General features: G+C 42.6%; 1 protein-coding gene and 1 long non-coding RNA gene across 51 annotated transcripts in view; one reads left to right on the forward strand and one right to left on the reverse strand.

The window, feature by feature from the left end:
- PPFIBP1 (PPFIA binding protein 1) overlaps window positions 1–27285 on the reverse strand; it is a 133835-nt gene that overhangs the window by 16891 nt on the left and 89659 nt on the right. For 4 of the 50 annotated variants that reach the window (XM_083463978.1, XM_083463971.1, XM_083464008.1 and 1 more), the window contains exons 7-19: window positions 25979–26071; window positions 25080–25172; window positions 23424–23538; window positions 21544–21576; window positions 18301–18362; window positions 17848–17932; window positions 16036–16193; window positions 13965–14074; window positions 13444–13497; window positions 13246–13296; window positions 10634–10691; window positions 9855–9884; window positions 8783–8939 (exon numbers count right to left, since the gene is read on the reverse strand). In XM_083463978.1, the coding sequence (XP_083320104.1) occupies window positions 8783–8939; window positions 9855–9884; window positions 10634–10691; window positions 13246–13296; window positions 13444–13497; window positions 13965–14074; window positions 16036–16193; window positions 17848–17932; window positions 18301–18362; window positions 21544–21576; window positions 23424–23538; window positions 25080–25172; window positions 25979–26071 (1099 nt within the window). Of the gene's footprint in view, window positions 1–6151; window positions 6185–8782; window positions 8940–9854; window positions 9888–10633; window positions 10692–13245; window positions 13297–13443; window positions 13498–13964; window positions 14075–16035; window positions 16194–17847; window positions 17933–18300; window positions 18363–21543; window positions 21577–23423; window positions 23539–25079; window positions 25173–25978; window positions 26072–27285 lie in introns of all 50 variants that reach the window. The other 46 variants (XM_083463996.1, XM_083463995.1, XM_083463989.1 and 43 more) reach the window with 23 other exon arrangements.
- LOC310688058 lies at window positions 21589–22891 on the forward strand. Its single transcript, XR_014516751.1, has 2 exons — window positions 21589–22658; window positions 22750–22891. It is a non-coding gene; the product is annotated as an uncharacterized lncRNA (long non-coding RNA).

A 27285-nucleotide genomic window follows, 5' to 3' on the forward strand; every position in this document is an offset into this window, starting at 1 on the left:
ATTCTCTCCATCGATCGTCGTCCTGGCCAGCTGAATCCTCCTCCTCTTCAGAATCTGGGAACCCCTCCAACTCCTCTTCCTCGTCGGTGGTGGCAAAGTATTCCCTTCGGAACCTCGCTACAGGCTGAGGTTTACGTGGGAACCTCTGATGAAAAGTCTCTATTAAAACCTCGTCATTGACATCCTCTGCCCTAACCCAGGTGTTTTCCGACTCCGGTTCCCCTTCCCACATTACCAAATACTCTACTTGATCTCCCTTCCACCTGGAATCGAGGATCTCCGCTACATGGTAGCTGTGTTCCTTCTCCTCCATTGCTGGTCCCCTAGTGACCCTCCCCTCACTGTCTCCTCTATACGGTGACAGCAACGACCTGTGAAAAACTGGGTGCAGCTTCATGTGGTTCGGTAACCGGAGCCTGAAAGCCACTGGATTGACCTGCTGTATGACTTCAAACGGACCCAGCCTTTTGGGTCTTAATTTCTTACAACCTCCTTTGAATGGCAACCCTTGGGTTGACAGCCACACCTGGTCCCCCACCCTGATGCTTTCACCTTCCCTTCTGTTTTTGTCTGCCTGCCTCTTATATTCCTCCTTAGCCCTGTTTAAATTGAGTTGGAGCTGGCGATGGATCGCTTCCATTTCTTCCACGAACTGTTCTGCAGCTGGAACGCTCCAGTTCTCCCCCTCCCCCCCTGGGAAGGCTCTGGGATGGCACCCGTGATTAGCCAAAAAGGGGCTCATCCCCGTGGACACGTTCTCTGCATTGTTGTAGGCAAATTCTGCCAACGCCAACTTCTCCACCCAATCATTCTCTCTGTCATTAACATAACACCTCAAATATTGTTGGAGAACCCCATTTGCTCTTTCCGCCTGCCCGTTGGTTTCAGGATGACGGGCCGTCGAGAAATTAACCTCTACATGCAGTAAGCTCATGAGCTTCCTCCAGAACCTGGAAGTAAATTGTTTCCCTCGGTCTGAAACCACCCTCAAGGGGGCGCCATGCAACCTAAACACATTCTCTACAAACAATTTGGCGGTTTCTTCTGCTGTAACCGCATGTGAGCAGGCTATGAAGTGGGCCATTTTAGTTAACAGGTCTACTACAACCATGATGGCTGTTTTCCCTCTAGACCTTGGCAGATCAGTCATGAAATCTATTGCCACTGCTTCCCACGGTCTCTCAGGTGTGGGCAGTGGTTCTAATAAACCAGCCGGCGCCTGCCTCTCCCCCTTGGCTCTTTGGCATTGTTCACACCCTCTCACATACTCCCGCACATCTTCCCTGACCTTGGGCCACCAAAATTCCCTGGTAACCAGCCACATGGTTTTGTGTTGCCCAAAGTGCCCTGCTGTGGGGCTATCGTGCAGCTGCTTGAGTACCTTCTCCCTCAATTCCCCTTCAGGTATATATAACGCTCCCTTATAATACAATGCCCCATTTCTCTCCTCAAAACCACCGGATTTGTCTTCCTCCCCTCTGAGATCCCTGAGTTTCCCCTGGGCGTATGCATCCTGCACCGTACCCTCTACCAATTCCCTTTGCCCCACCAAAGTCGCCCCACACACCCAGCGGTCCTCTGGAATGATATGGGTTTCTTCGGGTGCTCCCTCCCCCTCCAAATATTCAGGTTTGCGTGAGAGAGCGTCCGCCCTAACATTCTCTGGGCCTGGCACATAACAAATCTCAAAGTTAAATTTGGAGAACTCTTGGGCCCATCTCAACTGCCTTTGGTTGAGCACTCGCGCCGTTCTCCAGTACTCTAGATTTTTATGGTCCGTGCACACTTGCACTTTATGTTGTGCACCAACTAGCAGATGCCTCCATCTCCGGAACGCTTCATGAATAGCAAGCAGTTCTCGGTCGTACACCGTGTAGTTCCTCTCGGATTTGTTCAGCTTCCGCGAGAAGAAGGCACACGGACGCCACTCTGACTCCTCCTTCCCCGGCTGCAGAAGAAGCACCGCCCCTATGGCTCTGTCAGATGCGTCTGTTTCAACCCTTAGCTTCTTTCGTAAATCCACATGCAGAAGTTGTTCTTCAGAGGCGAAGGCCCTTTTCAGTTCCTCAAACGCTCGCTCCGCCTCCGCCGTCCATACAAACTTCTTTTTACTGCTGAGACAGTCAGTGATGGGCGCCGTCAGATGGGCGAAGTTGCGGATGAACTTACGATAAAAGTTTCCAAACCCTAGGAACCTCTGCACATCCTTCTTGGTTTTGGGTGTTTTCCATTCCAGCACTGCCTGTACCTTGCCGGGATCCATGGCCAATCCCTTGTCTGACAGGCGGTACCCCAGGAATTCCACCTCCTTGGTATGGAACCGACACTTCTCCAGTTTGACCCACAGCCTGTTGGCTTGCAGTCTGCTCAACACTTCTCTGACGTCTCTCACATGTTGCTCCTCATTCTCAGAATACACCAACACATCATCTAGAAAGGCAACGCAATTCTTGTAGAGCAAAGGGCCCAGCACGTGGTTCATAAAAGATTGAAAACACGCGGAGCCTGCTTGTAATCCAAATGGCATAACGAGGTATTCAAACGCCCCCAAAGGGGTAAACATGGTGGTTTTCCATTCATCCCCTTTCCTTATGCGTATCAGGTTGTACGCCCCCCTTAGATCCAGCTTTGTGAAAATCTTTCCCTTCCTCACCCTGGTCAAAATATCATCAATTCTGGGCATAGGGAACGCCACCGGTTCAGTCACTGCATTCAGCCGCCTAAAATCACATACAAGTCTCGGCTTGTCCGCATTTTTTTTGTCCACAAAGAACACTGGGCTCCCCCCTGCTGCTTTGGACTCTCTGATGAAGCCTCTCTTCAGGTTCTTGTCAATGAACCCTCGCAACTCCTGCATTTCCCTGTCTGACATGGCATACAACTTGCCCACGGGAAGCTGTGCTCCTGGGAGTAAATTGATCTGACAATCAAAGGGTCTATGAGGTGGTAGTTGGTCAGCTTCCTTCTCGCTGAACACGTCGCTGAGATCTGCATACTGTGGTGGTACCTTCACCTTCCCCATTACTTCAGTCCCTGCTAGGGTGGCTTGGGCCCCTGCTGAACCCTTCTCCCCTTTGCAGTGTTCTAGGCAATGTGCTGAACCAAAGGACACCACTCTTTGATGCCAGCCAACCAGCGGATCATGTAGAGCTAGCCAGCTCATTCCCAAAATAATGGGAGCGCCTCCCAGGGTGGCCACATTAAACGCTATCAGTTCTGTGTGCCTTGCCACCCTCATTATCATTGGGACAGTCTGCAAGCGGACTCCTCCTCCCAACAACTCCCTGCCATCAATCGTGGTCACCTGCAGGGGGTTGCTTAAAGGGATGGTCTGTATCTGGTGTTCAGCAGCAAACTCCTTGCTCATAAAATTGCAGGAGCTGCCTGAGTCCAATAGCGCCTTTATTTTTAGGGGGTGCCCATTCTGCAGCTCTAGCGACACTTCAATCACTAGAGCAGGTCGAGGAGCTTCTGGCACGGGCACTTTCACTGCTCTTTGGCCTGGCTGCAGTGCCCCAATTGTGGCAACCAGGCGTTGGCTTTTACCTGCTCCGCTCCCCCTTCTTCTCCCCCCTCAACAGCTCCCACCATCCCTTGCCATTCCTTCCTCTGGGGGCAGACTCTGGCAAAGTGGCCTGGCTGTTGGCAGAGATAGCATTTCCGGGGGCCCTTTCCCTCCTTCTTAGCTCCCTCGCTGGTTTTTGAAAATGCGCGCGCGCGCGCTGTTCCGATTTCCATCGGCTCTGCCGGCGGGAAAGCTGGCTCAGGAATGTCTGGAATGCGGAACTCCTTCCAACGTTCCCCTCTCCCTTCCCGCCTCTCCAAGGCTCTTGCCTCCTGCCGCGCTCCTATGGTCAGCGCAGATTTGGTCAGCTGATCCATAGACTCCGCCCTGGGGCTCCGTGCCAGCTCGTCTTTCACCCCCGAAGAAAGACCTTCTTCAAATAGCATTTGAACGGGTGCCGCCGATAAATCCCAACTCAGTCTGTGAATCAGCATGGTAAACTCAGTCCAATATTCACGGACAGATCGACTTCCCTGCTTACAAGCCATTAGCTGTCTGCGCACCACCCCTTCCTCAATATCGCTGGAAAACATGATATCCATTGCACGAAAGAACTTCATTGTGTCCTTTAGTATGTCATTGTGCGTTGCCATTAGGGGTCGAACCCAGTCTCTAGCCCCTTTCTCAAGATGCCCAATTACAAAAGCAACTCGCGATTCCTCATCAGGGAACTCATCGAACTGCACATTAAGGGCATATTGCATCTCTGTCCTAAAAGCATGGTAGTCCTTGGGGTCCCCCCCAAATTTCTGCACCAATCCTGGTACCTTTCTGGGGAATTGCGTGGCTCTCCCCTTCTTGTCTGCATCCTGAGCCCTTCTCTCCTCCAACCTCGCCGTCTGCAGGGCCAGTTGAACCTCCAACGCTCGGTATCTATCTTCCAAGCTTGGACCAGCTCCAGCCCCTGCTCCTCCGGTTCCGGTTGGTTCGCTCATGATGCCTTCTCTTGCACAGGCAGCGTACAAAGACTGTCGGACTGCTGTGAGGGTTTGATTAGCTGCTTGTGCGTGAAAACGTGCTCCCTCAGAGTTTGTGCGACCCCACAAACCTCCGTGTGTGACGGAGCTCCTCAGACATGTCTGCTCTAGTCACTAGTAGAGTCCGACAGTGGCTGTCTGCGGAAGCGTTTCCAGCAAAGAAGTTCCTTAACGGAAACGCGTCTCCTGGACTCACGGCGTGACAGTTTCCTGCGAGGTGTGGGTCTCCCTATGGGAGACTCCGATACCTCCCCACTGTTCTCGCTGGAAGCCTCCCTGAGCCCTCCCTCCTGCTCGCATTCCCTCAGAGACCCACTCCTCCCCCTGCTGGTCCCTGCTTCAGCAGTTGAGTCTCTTTCATCCTGCCTGAGTCCCTCCACCACCTGATGCTCTGATGGCAGTTCCCTGACAATTTGTTTATTTTTTTAAAAAAAGCTAAGGATATATCAGCAATGCAATGCTTCAGCAGAGATGTGCCAGCAAATGCCATACAAACAGGGACAGAAAACAACAAACCAACAAAATGCCAAGTACCTCTTTTCACATTACACAATAGAAAACCCGGGTTTGCCAGTAGAAGGGCACTCACCAGAGAGCCACAGCACTAACTCCCAAATGACCGCACATGTATGATATGTGTGTTTGCAAACACGTTTGTCCTCACCTCAAGCTCATAGTTTACCATTTTACATGGGACTATTAGCTGCATAGCTAAACATATATGTGTGAACTCTCTCTACAAGAAGCTTAAAAAGAATGCTCAAAAGCAATGACAAGAACGCTACCATATAAAATTATTCAAAGTAATAAACAGTAATGGCCAAAAATGAATTATAATGCATTTATTTGCAAGTTAGCCAGAGCAGCTATGGAAACACTGTGATTGTTTGAAAGAAAAAGTCATTGATACCCGAGATAAGCTATATAGATAAGTCAAGCAGGCTGCTTGGATTATGTGAATGGAGGCCATGTTACATTGTGAATATACTTCACTGTTTTGATTCTTTAAAACCTGGAATTCTTACAGTGGGTCCTAAATATACTGGTAGGAAGCAAGTTCCATTGATTTCTTTGCCCCATGTTGCCTTCTCATTTGTTATACTACAGCAACATGGTTGCTGTGGGCTGAAACTCCCCACAGCTCCACCCAACACGGCCAACAGTGAGGGCTGATGGGAGCTGGAATCTGACAACATCTGGAGGGCATCAGCTGGAGTAAGCTGCACAAGAGTCTGCAACCATCCCTGTGGGAAGAAAGGAACAAGTAAACTGGTCTCAAGGAATACTTGGACTTGCTCTTCTTGGGGCATGATGCCTGAAGCATCTCATCTCCTTCATGCCAAGGTTGCCTCTAGGCAAAAACACATTTAGTCCCTCTTATGTCAGAAAGATGCTGCAATTCACTTGGTTTGGATTTTCTCAAACACTTTTCTATGGCAGTTCTTGTTAGTACAGGCCATTACAACTAAACAATGCAGCCAGATTTTAGTAGTGTGCATGAGCGGCAAAGACATGGATGAGCGTTCCAGTACAGAGGTCTGCATGGCTGTGGCTGAGCAATAGCAGCTCTCAGAACATGGCGCCAATCATGCATGCAGGTCTACTATACCTAAGGTGGGTGCACTTGCACTTCGACTGCGATCTTCAGACATCCAAATAACGCACATATCACACGCAGCACAAGGGGGAGGAACACACCCGGGGCAACAAGATAAGACAAATCAAAACATGACAATGGCAAGGGAAGGGAAGAAGAATTCCCCCCCCAAAACGATGCATGCATAACACAGAGAGCATAACACAAATAGGCCAAATGAGAATTAGCACTTATTCCATTGCTCAAACCAAACAATTCAGGAAGAGTTTTTAGATCTACAAATTTGTGGAAAGATGCATGAAAACAAGCTAACCATAAGAACAAGGTTGAAATTTTGATTAACAGCAGGTTAAACTTAAATATCTAAATATTTGAAAACAAAGTTCAAAATTGGAGATATAAATTCTGAAAATTACACAATAAGATTTGAAAGAAGGTGAAGTACTGCTGAATATAATTTTATAAATGGGAACGCAGGAAAGGGAGATGTGAGGAAGTCCGAAAGGAAGGTTTATGGAAGCTTGGTTTAATGAAAAGTAATTATGCTGTATTTTATTTGTTCTGTGTTTGTTTTTTCTGTTTTTTCTTTTTTCTTTCTTTAAGTCGGTGATGGTGTTTTATGTGTTGGGTGATGTATTGTTTAAAACCTTTAATAAATATCTTTTAAAAAAAACAGAGAACAATGTGCAACAATTACTTTCCCACTACTTCACATTTAAATATTTCCTTGCAGGGTTCTTAAATATCTCTTTCCAATATGATTTGTTTGCCACTATTTGCAGTGGAAAGGCTGCATGACTAGCACATACAGTGGTGCCCCGCAAGACGAATGCCTCGCAAGACGAAAAACTCGCTAGACGGAAGGGTTTTGCGGTTTTTGAGCTGCTTCGCAAGACGATTTCCCCTATGGGCTTGCTTTGCAAGACGAAAACGTCTTGCGTTTTTTGCAAGTTTGTTTCCTTTTTCTTAACAGCGTTAATACAGTTGCGACTTGACTTCGAGGAGCAACTCATGGAACGCGGTGTGGTAGCCTTTTTTGAGGTTTTTGGTGATTTTTGAAGCTTTTCCAAAACTTTTCCGACACCGTGCTTCGCAAGACGAAAAATTCGCTAGACGAAAAAACTCGCGGAATGAATTAATTTCGTCTTGCGAGGCGCCACTGTACTGGCATTTCCCTATGGCAGGCTAGGAAGAAAGGTGAGAGCTGTTTCCTGGTTCTGCTGGATCTCTCAGCGGCTTTTCATACCACCAACCATGACATCCTTCTGGACCATCTAGAGGGGCTGGGAGCTGGGGACACTGTTATACAGTGGTTCCACTCCTTCCTCCTGGGCTGTGTTCAGAAAGTGGTGGTAGGGGATGAGTGTTCAGACCTCTGGGCTCTCACTTGGGGGGTGCCCAGGGCTCCATCCTCTCCCCCATGCTTTTTAGCATCTATGTGAAGCCGCTGGAAGAGATCCTCAGGGGGTTTGGGCTGGGTGTTCACCAGTATGTGGATGATACCAGCTCTTCCTCTCTTTTAAATCAAAACCAGTGAAAGAGGTGAATGTCCTGTGTGAGTGTCTGGAGGCATTGGAGGATGGAAGGCAGTCAATGGATTGAGGCTGAATCCTGACAAGACACAAGTACTGTTTCTGGGGGACAGAGGAATGGCAGGTGTGGGGGACACCCAGGTCCTGAATGGATTAACTGTGCTCCTGAAGGACCAGGTGCGCAGCCTGGGAGTCATTTTGGATTCACAGCTGTCCATGGAGGGACAGGTTAATTCTATATCCAGGGTGGCTGTTTACCAGCTCCATCTGTTACGCAGGCTGAGACCCTACCTGCCTGCACACTGTCTCGCTAGGGTGGTACATGCTCTGGTTATCTCCTGCTTGAACTACTGCAATGTGCTCTATGCGAGGCTACCTTTGAAGGTGACAGCTAGACTGATAACTGAGAGCAGCCATCAGGACGTATAATGCTGGCCCTAAAAGACCTACATTGGCTCCCAGTATGTTTCTGAGCACAATTCAATGTGTTGGTGCTGACATTAAAGCCCTAAACGGCCTCGGCCCAGTATACCTGAAGGAGCGTCTCCTTCAGCTCGGACACTGAGATCCACTCTGGCGGTTTCCTCACTGCAAGAAGTAAAGCAACAGGGAACCAGGAAGAGGGCCTTATCGGTAGTGGCACCCACCCTGTGGGGAACCCTCTCATCAGACATCAAGGAGATAAGTACAACCTTTAGAAGACATCTGAAAGCAACCTGTATAGAGAGGTTTTTAATGTTTAATACTTTATTATATTTTTATATATGCTGGAAGCTGCCCAGAGTGGCTGGGACAACCCAGTCAGATTGGCATGGTACAAACAAATTGTTGTTGTTGTTACCACACAACATACCCAGTTTGAAACATGTACAATAGGTTTTGCGCCAAATTACCACAGAGAATTTACAAGAGTGCAGGAGATTACATGCTTTACTTGCCCATTGTTCTGCGAAAGAACTGGAATCCATAGCATTTAAAATTTTGTTTCATCTACTGATGAAAGTGGTTCTTGTTCATACGTCTGCATCTCCCCATGAAATATGCCAGCGGAGAATATCTTCCCCTAGTTGAAATATACATTGTGAAAAAACTCTGCCTTTACTGAACCTACCCAAGTTAGGTGCACTTGCTGTCCTTTTGCTACTTTTGATCTTGAAAAAGCCTCGCCCAAAAGAAGACCGGCCTTTCCGAGTCCCAAAGGCATCTTCTTCACCTGGGGATTTGGGAGGGAGGGTTCCATATTTGCTACTCTCCATCAATGCTTTGCTCTGTTTGTTCAGGAAAAGAAAAGTTAAAAATCTGCCATTGTACTCAAGGGATCAGCAACACATGTGATAAATTAGTGTTTGCAGCTGGGTAGCATACAAAGTAGCCTTATACTTAATCAGACCATTGGTCCATCTAGTTCAATACTGTCTACCCTGATTGTCAGCAGCTCTCCAGTATTTCAGGCAGGGGTTTCGCAAATTACAGAGTGATATCTTCTGTTAAAAACTATTTTGAATAATTTTAAAAGGCAAATTGATTCATAAAAATGTAAGTCTTTAGAAGAGGGGTTGCTAATCTGCAGGTGTTGTTGGATCCCAACTTCCATCAGCCCCAGCTAAAATGGTCAACGCTCAGGGGTGAAGGGAGCTGTAGTTTAGCAATATCTGAGGGCCACAGGTTAGCTGTCCCTGCTTTTAAAAAAATTAGTAAACAGGAGTAAAAGATACGTCTACTGGGCTTAAGATCTCCACTCCCCCACCCTCGTTCTATGTATGTTCAGAAGGCACAAACACACAACTCAAAGAAAGAAGGCATTGTATACTCTGGTGGTTCAGAATGTGCTTTTTACCAGCATGCTGGTACTGTGGTAAAGGGGAGGAGGTGCTACCAGGATGCTACAGTAATTTGGAGTCAGTGACTGTTTTCTATCACCCAAGGCTTCATAAACTATATGAAACAGTGAAAGAACAACAGTTTTGGTGTGAAGATCCTGGCTCACATTAGGCCAAAATTGACCACTGCACCAGAACTGGGAAACTCTGGCTTAATATTGATGAACAAGCCAAGAAAATGAGCAAGGATATAATCTAAGGAGCATCTAATTCCATCTGCTTCATCGGGATTTAGGTGAGTGCAACTTTCTCTGGATTGCACCTGCAATTTCTTCTTCAACACACAGCACAGAGAAACATTACCTCTTCCTGCTTCTGCACAGACTCTTTGTCCTGCTAGGGAAAAGTTTGAAGCATTAAACACTTTAAATAAACTTTGATTCAATACATCCAATTAATTTCAACTAAAACATGTTAGTCTACTTACAACATTTACCGGAGTGTATTAATTTGGCTGCATTCAGGGCAGCCTATAAAAGCATTTCAGAGGTTTCAGAAACTCCTTATTTGAACAAAACTGAACTGCAATTATTAGAAAAGGGTAAGATAATATTTTCTTTGAGAGAGCCTTTGAACAGAGTCTAAGTCATAAGGATTTATTGAACAAATGGATATATACATCCAAAGGAACGTACAGCCCCGTTTCTTTCCCCATGATTTGAGATCAGACAAAAAGAGCTTGTTTTACATATGCAAGTCATCAGCTGATATACTGCAATCATCATGTGTGAGCTACACCTCAGAGGAAAGAACTGAACGAGAGGGAAGGACAGATGATATTCAACTCAATAGTTGCGCTAGTCCAAGGATTAGCACCAGCGCAATTAGGTTTTCCCTTTCTCCTTCCTCTGTGCCCCACCTCATCGCCAAATCTGCTCCAAAGGTTGGGGGGGTGGAGTCAGAACAGATATAGGGGGAAGATGTGGGGAGGAAAAGGGGGGAAGTATTAATTGCACAAAAAGGAACTCTTGAACTGATGGAACATTTTGCTTAGTGCTATGCTGAATACAACCTACAAGTTGGGTCAGCATTTTTAAGAAACAGCTAACGGTTAATTTAAACAATGACATAGGCCTACGCACATCAGAGACTTCTTTCTTCAAGTTTCCAAGACTGCTGGATTTTTGCAGAGCTGAAGTTCTAGAATCACAGGAAAAGAATAAAAGAAAAATAAGTAACTGATCTTGCATCGTGTACACAATCTTTTAATAACAATAAAGGTTAAAGCAAGATGCAACTTTCTTTAAACAGAGGAAAGGGGGAAGAAAGGGCAAGTTAACGCAAATTTTGTCTCCCTCTCAGCTATAGTGACACCTATATGAATCTGAATGGTTGTACAGTCGTACCTTGGAAGTCGAATGGAATCCGTTCTGGAAGTCCGTTGGAATTCAAAATGTTCAAAAACCAAATCACGGCTTCTGATTGGCTGCAGAAAGCTCCTGCAGCCAATCAGAAGCTGTGGAAGCTCCACTGGACATTTGGGTTCCAAAAAAATGTTCGAAAACCGAAACACTCATGTCAGAGTTCCAGAATGTTCGGGATCTAAGGAATGACTGTAATACCATTTCATTGACCACTACCAGTAGATTACACCAGAAACTGACTTCTAAACCAAGAAACGCCATGGTTCAAATCTTAATTTGTGCATGAACTGAGTAGATAGCTATAGACCTATTATCTTTCTTACCCTCCATCTACAAAAATGAGGATATTAAGGGCTGAACTGTACATGACAAGGAAAACATGTGATTTTCTACTCCCACATATTATTTATTGAAGATGCACGCTGCACCCCTCCAAGACAATTTTAATCATTTCCCCAAAAACTGAAATAAACCTGGCTGGGAGCAGCCTTTAAAGGTGATAATAGGCATGGGAAGGGTTAAGAAACCCTCAGTCCCAGTTCACAATAAAGAAATTCACATGAAAATTCATCAACATCTTTCCTAATAACTTTGTATGTAATTTTGCCTAATATATAGTACACATTTTTGCAAGCAATTCTCACTAATATACACATTCCCCCTTAATATATGCATTTTTGTACAAACATTTTCAGTTTGAGAACTGCATTGCAAAATTCAGGGAAGTGTGAATTCCAAAGAATTGCTGGGTTTTGATTCACATATTGTTGCAGATTGTGGGTGAATTAGGTAGGTGTACATTAAAATGCATACTGAACCATATTTCTTTCCCAACACTAACTTGCAGTGATACGCGCACACACACAGCATTCAACACAAATTTCCCATTTTTCAAGCTACATGCTGATAATTTATACACCCAAAACATCAAATTGCATGCTATTTTTCAGATTGAGGGTATGAATGCATCCAAAACTGTAGCTGTTCAATGTTTCAGACATGCGGTCAATGAGCATGCTTTTCTGTTCTGCATTTCATGTACTTTAGAAGCCATAGCGTCATTCAAAAAGTAAACCACCATTTCATTGATTACAGAGGCTGAAGAAATGTATTCAAAATTGCAACCTAAGTATAATACACATGCTTGAAACCCAGAAAATTGTGTACTTAGCTAATGTAATTGCTTTTTTCAGCCTCTCTTCTCCCCACTGCGATGACATTTGTGCACTTTCCAAGTAACTTAGACCTACAATCCTACACATACCTATTTAGGAGCAAGTCCTGCTGAACATAGTGCAACTTACTTCTGAGTAATTGTGCACTCTTAATTATGTAGCAGCAGAATTGGATTAATGCTGATGTGGGCCATTTTAACTTTTCTGCAAGAGCACCAGCTCAATTCAAACATGATTTGTGATAATCAGGTCGCCAAATATATCGGCCAGCTCAAAATCAGAACTGTTCATCTGGTTTTAGTTTCCATCTGTTCTGCACTCCAGCCTGTAGGGGTGGTAGCCTCCAGAGATGTAACTACAATTTGTCAATTCAGATATACACTAAACCTGTAGTAAAATCTCCTTTCACCACGGTTTGCTTTCAGTTAATGGAATGTTGTATTACCCAGGGCTGGTTCAAATGGTAGTTACAGAGTCCAGTATTTGGCTCATCACACAAAGGGGGTGAATGAATGTGCTTGTTTGTGTGGGAACAAGCAGTCCCAATCCCACAGCTGATTTCCATATCTGAGGAATTGATGGCAGAATTCAGGCCTAATTGCACAGGCCACAATGTAGACACACCATTCCCCCTTGAATGTGCAGGTCCAGCAAGAAGGCCTCATGCACCTCCATGGGATGGGGCCTTCAAGTAACATAGCCCTCTCTTTAGCATCTCCCTAGTGCTGTATTTAGTAACCATTAAGACTTCCCTCCAGAGCAAGTTATTATGATTTCAGCCTCTGTCAAATGCATTCTGAAGGAAATAAAAGTCCACCAAATGCCACTGAAGTACCTCTTACTAACCGCAAACTGCCAAAAGGCACACATTGTTCAGTACAATATTCTTCTCATACTGTCCATTTCTGCTCCGATTCTTTACTATGAGAGTCTAGTAAGAATATTATACTGAAGTAGTCAGTGCAGAACTTTTGGGTTAGAAATTCTGTTATAAAAAAGTGCACCCCAATTCAGCAAAGCATTTAACTAAGTCATTAAATTACGCAAGGGTGATAATGATTAAGAATTTGGGCATACTAGCAGTCCACTATGCCAGCCAATCTCTCCTTTGTCTTAGTGCAAAAGGCAACCACATATACTTTAGGAATATATTACAAAATTCTGTAAATTCCTGGTGCTATATAGCTTGTTTGAAGGCGCTTCATACTGCAATAGAAATGGAAAACTGAAGTAGATTAAAACAGCATCAGGGTGAGGGAAGGAAGCAAGAAACAATATAAACAAGGTATCACATTAAATTGTTCTCAGCTTTTAAACTATCCCTGTGCAATATCACAATTACAAAATACTTACAATTTTGTGTCGCCTAGCTGTGTTTCCACAGACGCCATCGGTGTGTGTTTTTCACTGTAAAAAGCAACAAGTTAGAACATGGTGGATTTAAGGCATCAAATAAAAATATGCCCTCTAATAAGGGTCTGCTTGGGTTACTGGGCACAAAAATAGCTTTTCAGCTCCCCCTCTTGCTTGCTGGCGCAGAGCGCAGGCTCTGGGAGTGCAGGGGATTCTCTCTCCCCCCCTCCGCTGCTAGCTGCAGAACAGCTCCAAGGGTTTGTGTATATGTGATTTTCATGTATACGCAGAACACTTGGAACCAAAATCACCATGTAAGATGTGTTCGTAATTTACTCCATTTTGCCATTTCATTGTCTTAACAACCTTGCATTTTTGGAAAACGTACCACCACCGCCACACTGTTGCTGAAGCTGTAGACCTTAATCTGCTTTATCAAACAGACATTATGTCATTATTCAGCACATTTTTATCACCACAAGTGGCTTTCTTTCTTTCTTTTTCAGGTAAAGTATCCATACCTGGCATCACTTGCAATAACTTTATCAGTCGATTCTGTTGAACGTCTGGATGCTGGTGAAAAAGAAGGAATGGGAACTTGCAAGACACTAGTGTGGATCTGTGGTGAATTCTACAAGGGGGGAAAGCACATCAGCACTCCCATGAGAAGGCAGCAGAGATACACATTAATTAACTGACAACAGGCACACAATGCACTCAAGGCTCAACAGCTTCAAGCCTTCACATTTTATCATTCAGGTTCATCATACAGCCTACACTTGATAGTCATAAATCCTCATAGCCAATTTATCTATACAGTCGTAGATCCTTTGGAAAATACAACTGGAGCAAGACCTCCAAAATGAAATGTTACCTATTGCACAAAGCAGAATACAAACAAGGCATACAACACTTTTGCATCACCCAGAACGCACTCTGAGATCACCTGAGCACTCATCTTAACTACCAAACATTTAAAAGGGCCTTCTGCTAACACACACCCCTTTTCACTTCGCACATAATTCTAACGTAACACCCATCGGTCTACAAGGCAAATGCTTTAAACTTGGTAGGATCAAATCCTCCTTAACTCTATTGTAACATTTGCCATGTCCTATTAGACAAAGCAAAAAGGTAGATTTTAAATCCTCCATTTAAAATCCTCCCCAAGTTATGCTACAAACTGCTTTTGAGGGGGGAACCTTTTTAAGAGCGCTTGCCGTGCAACATAGAATGCTACTATTTAAGAAACCAAAGTCAGAAATCCCTTCTTTTTTCTTTTTGATGTGAGCCATGGCAGTGGGGTGCTGGGGGGGAGGGGCTTCTAGACCCAAAAAGTGACACATTAACTTTTATTTATGAGCAACAATAAATATAGCTAAGGTAAGGCAGGCAGCCTCTTAAAAATCAATTGGCACATGAATTTTTAAAATCCACTGATACACTTTTTTTGTTTTTAGGTGATGAATGCATATGTTGCAGCAGCCTCTGTCTTAGCAGTGGTATCCTTTTCTGCGATGGAGGAATGACTATGATAGCCCCAGATACTTCCATTTTAATAACTACTTGTATTAAAAATTAACCAACCACTTAAAAAAGATCTGCCTTGTGATAAACCAGGTACCTTTTTAAATCAATGTTATTCATCAACTTAATATTGCAGTCCTCCTCTAAATTGGTTCATGAGATTCAATCCTATGCAATTTTTGCACTACTGTGTCCCAAGGCGCTTACTCCTAGTCAAGTGCACAGAGAATTGCAGCCTTAAGTCATGGGACACTTTCGTAATATAAATCATGGCTTACTAAACCAGGAGAGGGCTGTGGAATCATTTGCTCTCTTTCCCCATCTCCACTCACACTCCAGTTTCCTTCCCAAGTTTCCTCGTTGCAGTTAATGGAGATGGCGGGGGATGGGGAATCTGAACATTTGATCCACAGTTTACTCTTTGTTCGGGATGCGGGTGGCACTGTGGGTTAAACCACTGAGCCTCTTGGGCTTGCCGATCAGAAGGTCGGCGGTTCGAATCCCCACAATGGGGTGCGCTCCCGTTGCTCGGTCCCTGCTCCTGCCAACCTAGCACTTTGAAAGCACGTCAAAGTGCAAGTAGATCAATAGGTACCGCTCCGGCGGGAAGGTAAACGGCTTTTCCATGTGCTGCTCTGGTTCGCCAGAAGTGGCTTAGTCATGCTGGCCACATGACCCGGAAGCTGTACGCCGGCTCCCTTGACCAGTAAAGCGAGATGAGCGCTGCAACCCCAGAGTCGGCCACGACTGGACCTAATGGTCAGGGGTCCCTTTACCTTTACCTTACTCTTTGTTGCTGACAAGGGTTAATGCTAGATCTACACTGTCACTAAACGTAACAATAAAAATAATTTAATCCACAAATCATCATGTAGCTATTTCACCTCAAAATCACAAGACCCAGAAAGGAAATATATCTATGTAACAAGGAAAACTGTACTAAGTTAAGCCTTACATTTAAGTCTTTTACAAGTACAAAGTTTAATTTCTAACAACAGCTGGGATACCAACTAAGTTTACAAGAAAGCAAATCTAGAAGCAGGGAGAGAAATATTAAAGAAATACCTTTTCAGGAGTTTGTGTTCCAAACTCTTCGTAGTTTGGAGAGCCTTCTCCTGGTGTAGGGGATGGACTTTTCTCAGATTCGTTTAGAATCTGTTCATCTGACAAAGTCATTGAAAGAGATCCTGAGTTTGCAGACTCCTCACATTCATCATCCTTTCCTAACACCACAGAAGAGAAATTCTATATGAATATTCTCACTCTGAACACTGACTTAGCAATACTCAGGCTGACATTCTAGTCTAGCGATTATGGTTTTGTAACTAAAACAACTGCTGAACATACATTGGTGCTTAAAAGCTAAATCCAATTCCAAGGGATGCATGATATATTGATTTCTTCCTTTGGGCACCTGCACACACACTGCAATTATGCAGCTGCTGACACACAAGGGCTGTGATCCTAACAGGCAACTGCAAACATATCTACTCAAAACTAATTCCAGCTTGGGTTGAATGGGGCTCCCCTTCCAGGTGAGGAGGTACAGGAATGCGGCCTAAGTGTGATAAAAATAGAGGCAATCAGGGGAAATGGTCATGCCAATAGTCTTCCTAACTGCACTTGGGTAGACTAGCTCAAGGGAAGAAATCAACAACAGACGCCCTGTTTTGATTTAGATGACATTATTTCAGCCTGGAAGGACTTTCATATGTGAATGTATTTGCCGTTTCCAAGAATGTGCCAGACCACTTGCAAGTGATAATGGACCGTGGTCTAGAAGCCTATGGGAAGGGATTGCTAGAAGCTTCCACTGTAAAGCACAACCAAGTTATCAAACAGAAACATATCAACATATCAAACAAAGAACTAGGGAAAGAAACACGTACGACAAGGGAAGAAATAAAGGCAGGAGATTGCTATTCTACAGCAGAGACCAGGATATGATGAAGCAAGCAGCACACAGAAGTTTTACATTTTACATTTGAAAAGTTTTATATGTACATTTTTGCATTTTGGTAATATCGCAAGCTGCTTTTATCTAACAAGATTCCCTAAAAAGTTGAGGGTTCGTTTGTCAAAGCACAAATTCAAAACCTTGTTTGAACATTTTAGCTGAATCATCTGTCGGACACCAGGAGGGTTTTGGTCTCATCACCTTTCTCTATTTGAACGATCCCCATTGCAGAAAATGGACGAGGGTAATAATTAATTGGAATGGAGAATGGCAATCAATTACTGAAGAAGTTGAATAAGAAAAAAAGACATTCAACTAACTCATTCAATCCCACAAAAACCAATTGCATCTCATCCTGTTGCTTCACTTCCAAATTAAAGTTTGTAAACCCCACTCTGCCAATCAGCATTTGTCATACAGATTACAAAAAGGGAAGGTTGTGGATTGCTGCAGCTGTAATAAAGAGTAGGTGATTGCTTTGAATACAAGTGGCTGTGACTAGGAAGGGCATCCAGACCCACAGAACACTATAGGCACCATACACAAAAGTTAAGCATTTTAAAGTGTCATTGTATTTAAATGGGAGAGGTAATTAAGCACTGTTCTTAGTCTTCCCATTACAATTAACAGAACTTGACCAATTAATTCTCAATGAAATGTGCCATTAGTGTTTTCAGATTAAAACATTAGCCCCAAATAAATGACTATCCTGAGATGCTAACAGGCAACTGAAGAATCCTTGAGTATCCAGATCTACCAGTTCTTTTTAGGAATGATTTATGTCTTCTGCATGTAAACAAACCTAAACTTGAGAGGTTACTTGGCCATTTCATTGAAAACAGAATGGTGTTACTCAGTTAAGGAGAACAAACATATGGTAAAACATTGTAAAACGACCCATGTGAAAGCTCTTGAGGTACCTTTTTTGACTTGAGCCAGAATCACCATGTCCTGCACTTTCTTATATCGATTGAGAGACTGTCGAAGCTCCTCAATCTTCCGATCCTGGAGAAAGAGAGACTCTTATCTGTTGTAATAAAGATTGGTCTTTTGCTTCCCTGCACTTCTAGGGAATACTGGATAACACCACAATTTCAAAAAATAAAAAATAAAAATGGTGGTGGCAAACAATGGAGAATTGTGAGTTAAGAAATCCAAGGTGTTAGACAAAGAATACTTTAGAATCACTCGCACTAATCAAGCAAAGTCCCACTTGTTGTATTACACTCTTAAACTTTGCCATTTTCATTTTGGGGAATTGAGATTGATTCATACCACTTAATAAGGGCCATAATTTGGGCTCCCATCTTATTGATTCTCTGCAGAAGCCACAAGTTCAACTGCATAAACAAATGTGATAAACATTCCGGTACCTTTTCTTCATTTGCTGCCATTAGAGATTCTACAGCTTTCTTCATTTTCTGCACCTCAATATCTAAAACACAGAAACAACCAAAAGTCAACTGAAGTGCAAGCAGAAAGCTAAAAAGAACCATTTTTAAAAAGCAAACTCTAAAGTTTATAATGTGTCAGAAGCAATCACTTCCTTTTCATTTTAGAACAATCTGAACATTTCAAAAAGAAGAAAGCAAATCAAACACACTTCTTATGGAGCAAGTTATAAGTGACTTTCACACACCTATGATGTTTTAAGAGAGTCTAAAGCACACAAACATTGTTTCCGCACTCTTTGCAACATAACCTTGAAAACCGAATCATTTCCTCCTCCATATTCAAGCACCTCAGGTGACAGTAGCCTCCCACCCAACATGACCATGGCTGATCTGACTAAATACTTTCTTATTCTTAGGCACTACAATGCTAAAATTCGATAAAAATGCAAAGCAACACTTGCCCTAGATCTCTCTCTTAAATTATTAAATGTTATAAACAAGTTCTTAGAGATTAAACCAATTTTAATAACATGAAATGCAACAACACTTCATTGTGCCAGCAGCCAAGCATTCCTTTGAGATACCAACAAGTTCAACAAGAGCAATGGATTTAGGCCGTTGATGGTAATGATAAAAGAAACTGATGGCATAGCGATGCTTAGCCATAACTAAGAATGGTTGTAAAAATGAGAGAATCATGATGGGATGGTATATATATATATATATCTGTTGTGATGAAAAGTCATGCTAAAATGTATAGTTGCAGCACAAATATAAAAAGAGGTTAAAACTTGAGTTCATTATAAACTCTGCTTCATCCTTTATCCTCATTAACAATGAACATTCATACCATTCAGAGTTATAAATTAGAAAAACGTATTACATATCACTCCCTGATTAAAACCTTACAATCTTTTAATTTCCTACTAAATATCAGCTGGGTTAAAACTTATTTCCCTTATGTCAGTTGCAATTCATTCAGAATTTCCTATGTTCTCTCCAAAAACACTCAAGTATCAGTGGAGCAAAGCTGAATATCATTGTATTCCAGGGTCACAATCCAACTGCAACTTGGCTCAGGCGCAACACCAAACCATGGTCTGGTATTACATGAAGAAGTTCTGTGCTCCCTTCTCCCTCCCACCTCATGTGTAAGAGGTGTACTTTCCAACTCTACAATGCTATGATTCTATTCTATGTGCTCCAGTTTAGTTCCTCATTGCCAATTTAGTAGCAAATCATAGGTTGTAGTTACATGCAAAGTAGAAAAGCTATAGTTTGTGCACAAATGACATTCAAACTATGGTTTGTATGACCTAGAAGAGAACTTAATGGACCCAGATGGACACATTCCAAAAATAGGAATGAGAAGGACCCCCTTGTTGTTATATGCTGATGACGTGGCCACCATCTCACGTTCCAGACCGGGTTTAAATTATCTGCTGAAGAAATTTTCTGATTACTGTTCTGGAAATGGTTTATCCATTAATTATGAAAAATCTAAAATTTTAGTTTTCGAAAGAAGCTTCTCCCAGACTAAATGGGTGCTGGATGGCCATAACCTTGAACAGATAAAATACTTCAGTTACCTAGGGCTCACATTCCATCATACAGGATCTTGGACGCACCACTGGCAAACCTCCCTTCAAAAGGCAGAGATTACAAAGCTAGCCATACTCAGATTCTTTTTCACAAAGGGCGGCAAATATGTTCCAGCAGCCTTAAGGGTTTTCAACGCAAAACCCGTTTCGCAACTCCTGTACGCAGCAAATGTCTGGCATAATGGGGACCTGCCAAAGCTAGATGGCTTTCAGGCAAAATTTCTATGATCTCTGCTGCAGGTACCCAACTGCGTCCCCAACTCCGTACTTCTGCTAGAAGCTGGTGAATGCCCAATTTCAACTAAAGCGTGGTGGGCTGCCCTTAAACCTTGGCTCAGGATTTCAGTGTTTAATCTAGGGAAGGGTTTGTACCAACACCTGACCGATGAGGAATTTGTCAGCAAATGGCAGAAAACCATGGCTAAAAAAGCCACCTCTATTGGTCTGTCTCCCCCCCCAACTGTATTACCTGGGTTATGAAGGCGCCCAAAAGATGTTAAAGCAAAGATTATGGGATAATGCACACAGTGACTTGCAATCACAATCACACGCAGTCTGTAGTCCGCTGTTCGATATGGGCATGTCTTTAAGTTAACATCTCACATTAAAAACCTGACAGTACCAAACTACCGAAGGCTTTTCACCAAAGCCAGACTAAATGTCTTTCCTTCTGCAGCGTTGGATGGCAGGTTGAGAGGAGTTCCCTACCAGGACAGACTTTGCTTGTGTGCTCAAAACATCAATTCCATATATTTTGCATTGTGCAAAATATGAGCAAGCCAGGGCTGAACTGATACTACCCTTGCTGGTACCTTTCCTGGGAAAATCAGAGGCTCACTATGTCAGGTTCCTACTGGAAGACCGGACAAATGTTAGGACATTAGCAGTGGCAAAGTTTTTATCGGTGGTTGCAAGATCAAATAAGCCCTATATTCTAAACAAAACGCTTGTTTAACCTGGAGGTAGGCTGTATGAATTGTGTATTGTTTTGTAATGATTGTTGGGTCTCTGGACCATGATAAAGATTGATGATGATGACTATGGTTTGCACAAAGAATTTGTTTGCCCTGTTTTTTCATTAAATCAGTAGTGAGAGAAAGCACTGGAACACGCAAGCACAGGATTCATTCATGCAATGCCAGATCATGGTTCTGCATTAGGTGTGAAACTAACCCACAAAGTTAGCCTGCTGAAACCAATGTCTCTTGACAGCATCCTTAATTCTGAGTGGCCTTATGGCCCAATTGCTTTTCCTCTTAGAGGGAATAGAAAATATAAAATAATAGAAAATAAACCAGAAAGAAAATAGATTGTTCTTGTGAGAATAGAATATATAGATATAGCCTATGCTAAGATTAATCCTGGCAAATAGATTAAAATAGAAGGTTGTTTATTAAATATTTAGTTTATTTCTTAGGCAAGAAATCAATGGATCAAATGCTTTCTAATTTGAAACAAAAAAATTTACTCTTTCCATTTTGATTTCCGTTGAAAATGAGGATGGAAGATGAAGCAGTCTAACAGCATTTTGTTAAAATTGTTTTATATGACACATGCAGAAAGCTGTACTGGAAAAGTGTGTCAAATGTAAGTTCTTGTGGAAAGACACCAAAAACCTTACTTTTGTCTTTGAGCTTCTTTTTACAATTTTCATCTGTGCAGGAAAACCCATTGAATTTGAAGTTAGATGGAGTTTATAAGCAATAAAGCAATTTCAACAGTAATGAAAATAAAGTCATACATAGCACAGTTCTTATTCATGATTCATATAATAAAGTAGTGTTTGAGCTGCATCCCCTTACAATTTTCATAAAAGTGACTCTAGGTTTTGTATCTTATCCCACAAATCTCTTCGCAGATGGAAGAATTCAGCACATTTTAACATACATCCCCATCCCTATCTTGAACTTGCCAAGATACAACTATTTATAATAATTACTATGGTAATCTTCTTATTTATTTATTTATTATATTTGCAAATCATCTTTCCTTTCGAATGCTTATATTCCAGTGGTCTCCCATCCATGTACTTAGGAGATTCATGCTGCCGTAGCCTCACCGTTAATTAATTTTTGAAATATATTGTTTTAGAATCTGTCACTGACACACGATAATACCCAGGATCTCTCAAAACTGCTCAACTTGGGGTTTGTTTACATAATAACTTATCCTCAGATGGCAAAGCTGTATGGATTTCAGTGTCCCTTTGAGACATTTTTATTTCAGCGAGCATTTTAGGAATGTTAATTTTTATCCGCTCGCTCTTAAAACTCTGCTGTTCTGTCTATGATATGTTATTCTGTATTTTATTTTGCTTTAAATCACTTTGAGAGCAATGATTATAGGACAGTCATCAGTATTTAAAATAAATAAATAAGCTCTATTTTCTCTCTTGATTGTATTTTACTCTATCAAGGAATTCATCCCAATCTGAAAATGTGAACATATCTTTTATACCTAGTAATACATCTTAGAGGATAGTAATTTCCTAGAGTAATTTTGCAGATCCATGATCATTGAAACATAACCACTCATGTCAAATAAAGCAGTCCTATGTGGAAATAAAATGCAGACCATGGAGAAATGAATTTAAATATATGTTAATTGTTGCTGTTATGCTTTGTTATGTTGCTAAGCAACAAAGAGAAGCAGTTATACATTGTCCTGCCAGCATTCAGCCAACTTAAATCTCAAATATGCTACTATCTTAGCCATGCAGAAGTCAACATTCTCCAGGTTTGTTCCCTCATTACTTTCCAGAAATAAATTTTAACCTAGTTTGAGTCTTGTGCACCTGTACATAACCTCTCCCCTTTACAACAAACAGAAAGCAACGACCAGGCCACCTATAGTTTACCATGTTTATTGGAGACTAGTATTTCCCTGAGAACCTGACCCATCCATGGGAAAAAATCAGGTCCTAAGGAGATGCCATGTGCAAATGAAGATGGTATGACCCAGTCTGTTTATTACTTTTTCTATGAAGGGTGTCTTTTAAAACGCATATGGGTTGAGATTTGAGAAGTGGTAGCTTCTGGGATAGCTCAGTTGGTAGAGCATGAGACTCTCAATCTCAGGGTTGTGGGTTTGAGCCCCACGTTGGGCAAAAGATTCCTGCATTGCAGGCGGTTGGACCAGACGACCAACCCCCGGGTCCCTTCCAATACGACAATTCTAATTCTTCCTGCAATTAAACAGCAGCAAATGGCCTCAAGATGCATACATCTAGGGTTGCCATACGTTCAATGGTAATTTCAAAAAAATCAGCAAAATGTCTGGGTTTTTGCCAACACAACAAGGAAGTGTGTGTTCGATTTCCCAAAAAAAGCTCAATCAACAACTTTTGTGTCTGGATTTTCACTTTTGAAATATGGTGACCCTAATACACCAGCCTATGTCTGTAGGTTTAACTGAGCCTTTTTCTAGAACGGACAAGTCATAAACCACAGACCACAGTAGATACACCATGGCTTTAGGGAGCCTCAATGCCGGTTTCCTTACCTCTGTCATTTATGTCCACCCCATCTCCTTTCATCTGGTGAGCCAATCTCTCTTGCAACTGTTTTATCTCAGTTTCCTTCTGTTCTAATTTATCTTTTAATGATGACAGTTCTTCCTGCGCAAACAGAAAATCAACACATCTGTTTAAAAACTAGCTTTGTGTTCTAAAAGGCGGTCCTAAACTGAAGTTAATCATTTAAGTTAGAGATGGTCTTCAGATTAAAATTCATTTTAGAAACTAATAATAATAATAATAATAATAATAATAATAATAATAATAATAATAATAATAATAATTTATAACCCTCCCCTCTGGCTGGTTTTCCCCAGCCACTCTGGGTAGCTTCCAACAGAATATTATTATTATTAATAATAATAAAGTGATAAAACATCAAACATTAAAAACTTCCATCCGCCTTCAGATGTCTTCTAAAAGTCAGATAGTTGTTTATTTCCTTGACATCTGGTGGGAGGGCATTCCACAGGGCCCTCATCAAACCTTTTACAGTCTTTACAACAAACAATTTCTCCCTGCATCACAAAATGCATGGGCAGCCTGCCTCCCAATCATAACAATCCCATCTCCAATTTAAATGTTTAATAATGTCTTCATTTGAATTTGAAAAGTGACACTAAAAGGATTTTATTCACCTTTTAGACATGCATGAAACACTTTCGCCAAGTGTTGCATTAAGCAGTCCTAGGCATGTATACCTCTGAAATGAGAGCCACTTACTCCCAGGTAAGTGTGCACTGGATTTCAGCCTTAATGCGGTAAACCAAAAAAACAACTCGAGGCATGCTCATAGCATAAAATCTAATTTAACAGTGCAGTGAAATAATGTATGTATGATATTTTGGGTAGATGGAAGAGGGAAGAATACATATGAAACTGCCATGTACTATGGAAAGATATGGAGATTTCTTGTAAGAACAAACCCCATGTATTGCTCAGGCCATAAATAGTGTTATCCACACACACAACTGGCAATTGTAACATAGGAAGCAGCCTTATATTGGGTCAGACCAGTTCTGCTGACACTGGCTGGCAGCCGCTCTCTGGGGTTTCAAGCCAAAGACTTTTGCAGCCCTACTTGGAGGCACCAGAGATGGAACTGTGGGCCTCCTACAAACAAAGCATATACTTGACCATTGTCCTTCCCACCAAGTGCTGAACAGGAAACTCCACGTGTGTGTGTGTGTGTGTGTGTGTGTGTGTGTGTGCGTGTGTATATGGCTATGGGTGGGTGTATTCATATCCATATCTACAATACTGTCTTATATTAGTATTATACCACTTTCACCCAGTACTGCTTCCCCAAAACACCCTGGGAGCAGGGGAGTAAAAGCAATTCCAAGGATTCTCTGAGAAGACAGAAGTGCTAAACCTCTTTAAGTCTTTAGTGTAGACATGCCCACTATCAATGAATGATCTAGTCAACACATTCATGTTATTGAGGCCGTGGTTAAAAATTCATCCTGGGCACTGACTGCCCTCATTACAGACCCAAATGAAAACTGTTTTTAAAAAAGCAAATGTGCAGGAAAAACACACAAACTCCAACAACAAGGCGGAAACACAAAATGGAACAGGGGGTCACAAAACGCTGTGGTAAAGAAATGAGTTGAAAACCAGGCCCAACCAATCTACCACACCTTTAACATTTGGCATTTTTGTTCCATCCGCTGCTTTTCATACTGCATCTGGCCCACTTTGATTTTCATGCTAGAAAGTTTGGCCATTAAAGACTGGTAATAGAGACAGAGGAGTGAAAGAGAAGTAAAGACAGAAAAGAAACAAGGCTAAAAATGATCCCCCATGAAACACATTTAAGTCCAAATAAACCAGAGTGGATTTCATGAAACTTTCTTCCAGTTTGTCAAAGGATTCTTGCATAAGCTGTGCAACGTTCTGTGCAATGCGTTCTCTATGAGCTGGCCCATAAATACAGCGGGATCACCTTTGGGACTGCTGGCGTGGCTCAAAAATACACTACAATCATGCATGTTGGGGCTGCCATGATGCGACTTCCTATCTGGATGCTCATATGAACATCACCTGTATGTGATCCCAGGTGCAGAAGTGACTTCCCGGCAGTGGGCTACTGTTGCTATCCAGGAGGAGCAAAGTAGCAGGAAGGTCCACATGGCGAAAATGCAATTCAGGAGCGCCTGAGCTGGCTCTGCTGGTTCATCTGCACTACTCCAGCCTTCCTGCCACCTCACCTCACCTCATCCGACCTCAGCTGCTCTCCCTGCCAGCAAGAAACAGCAGTCCCTCTTCCAGGACGATACCACAGCGACTCCACCCTGCCTGACAAGCAGATTCTACCTGGATTTACGACCCTGCACACCTCTAAGGCTACAGTTTGTGGACTGCCACATCAGTGAACCACCCCTTTACAAAATGCCTACAAATATCAAAGTATAATAAAGTATGATGTCAAGCAGTATTGGTGCCCCCGTGATTCTTCTTTCAAAAGCAACCCTCTTTTTATAGGTTCGGGTTTTAAAAACAGCCTTTCAACCTCTCACACACAGCTCACATTACTTACTTTGGTAGATTTAAGCTTTTTCTCATACTGAAGTCTCTCGCTGTCCATTTCTCCTACTTTTAGCCGCAATTCATTAATTTCTTGCATCAAGCCCTATTTAAAAAATATAAGGCAGGAAAAGTAATTGTTATTTTAAACTGAAAATTCATGGGAGAGTAAAGCAAAGCAGTTGGAATCCTCTTTCTAACTGTTCTTACTGGCACTGAAAGAGATCAAAGTTGAATGAGATAGAAATGTTCAAGCAAGCCAACTTTAGTGAATACACACACACACACACACGTGTGACCATGTGTGCACACCCTGGGGCACATAGACACACACACACACACACACACACACACACACACACACACACACACACACACTCAGCCTACTTGAGAGCTTTGTTTTCCAAATGTAGTAAGTTACTAGGTAAAAAAAGATAAAGGTACAGGACCCCAGGATGGTTAAGTCTAGTCAAAAGCGACAATGGGGTGTGGCACTCATCTAGCTTCAGGCCAAGGGAGCCGGCGTTTGTCCACAGACAGTTTTCTGGTTCATGCGGCCAGCATGACTAAACCTCTTCCAGAGCATTTGCTTGCCTGGCATAGCTCAGTCATGAGACTCTTAATCTTGGGTTTGAGCCCCACATTGGGCAAAAGATTGCTGCACTGCAGGAGGTTTGACTAAATGACCCTCCAACTTTACACTTCTATGAATCTATGAACCTAAACCTCATTATTTCAGAGACCTGTGGGTGTTGGGAGTGTGGGAACTCCTGGCAGACAGAAATTATTCACAGAAGTACTTAATCTATGAAGTTCATGGACACCTAATGTGCCAACGGCCATAACTTTATATAACTTTGAATCTAAAAGACAAATTTGGTTAGGAGAAGTCTATGGCTGCTATTGACTATGATGACTAACTGTTCAGAGGCAGGATCCCTCTGGGTACCAATTTCCAGGAAGAGGGAGAAACATTCTTCCTGCCCTCCCTAGAAGCATCTGGTTAGCTGCTGTAAAAAGCAGGCTTGCTAGAGCAGCCCTAGGAGTCGCGCCCTTGCAGCTTTCTGTTTCCCATAGTGAGCAACCAGATACTTCTAGAGAGCAGACAAGAATGGCATGAAAAAAATCCTCTATCTTGTAATAGGTAAAAGTACTTTGGGAAGAGAATCTGAACAATCTTGTCAATTACAAGATACATGAATTCCTTTGTAGAAGCTCCCAAGCAAACTGCTGTTGTACCTTTTACTATTTCTGATTATTCCGATTTCTTTTCTTGATACTTATTTATTACACTCTGTTATTCTAGACCGCATCCAACAT

Source organism: Podarcis liolepis, assembly GCF_965112155.1.
Source record: "Podarcis liolepis genome assembly, chromosome: 10".
NCBI classification, from domain to species: domain Eukaryota; kingdom Metazoa; phylum Chordata; class Lepidosauria; order Squamata; family Lacertidae; genus Podarcis; species Podarcis liolepis.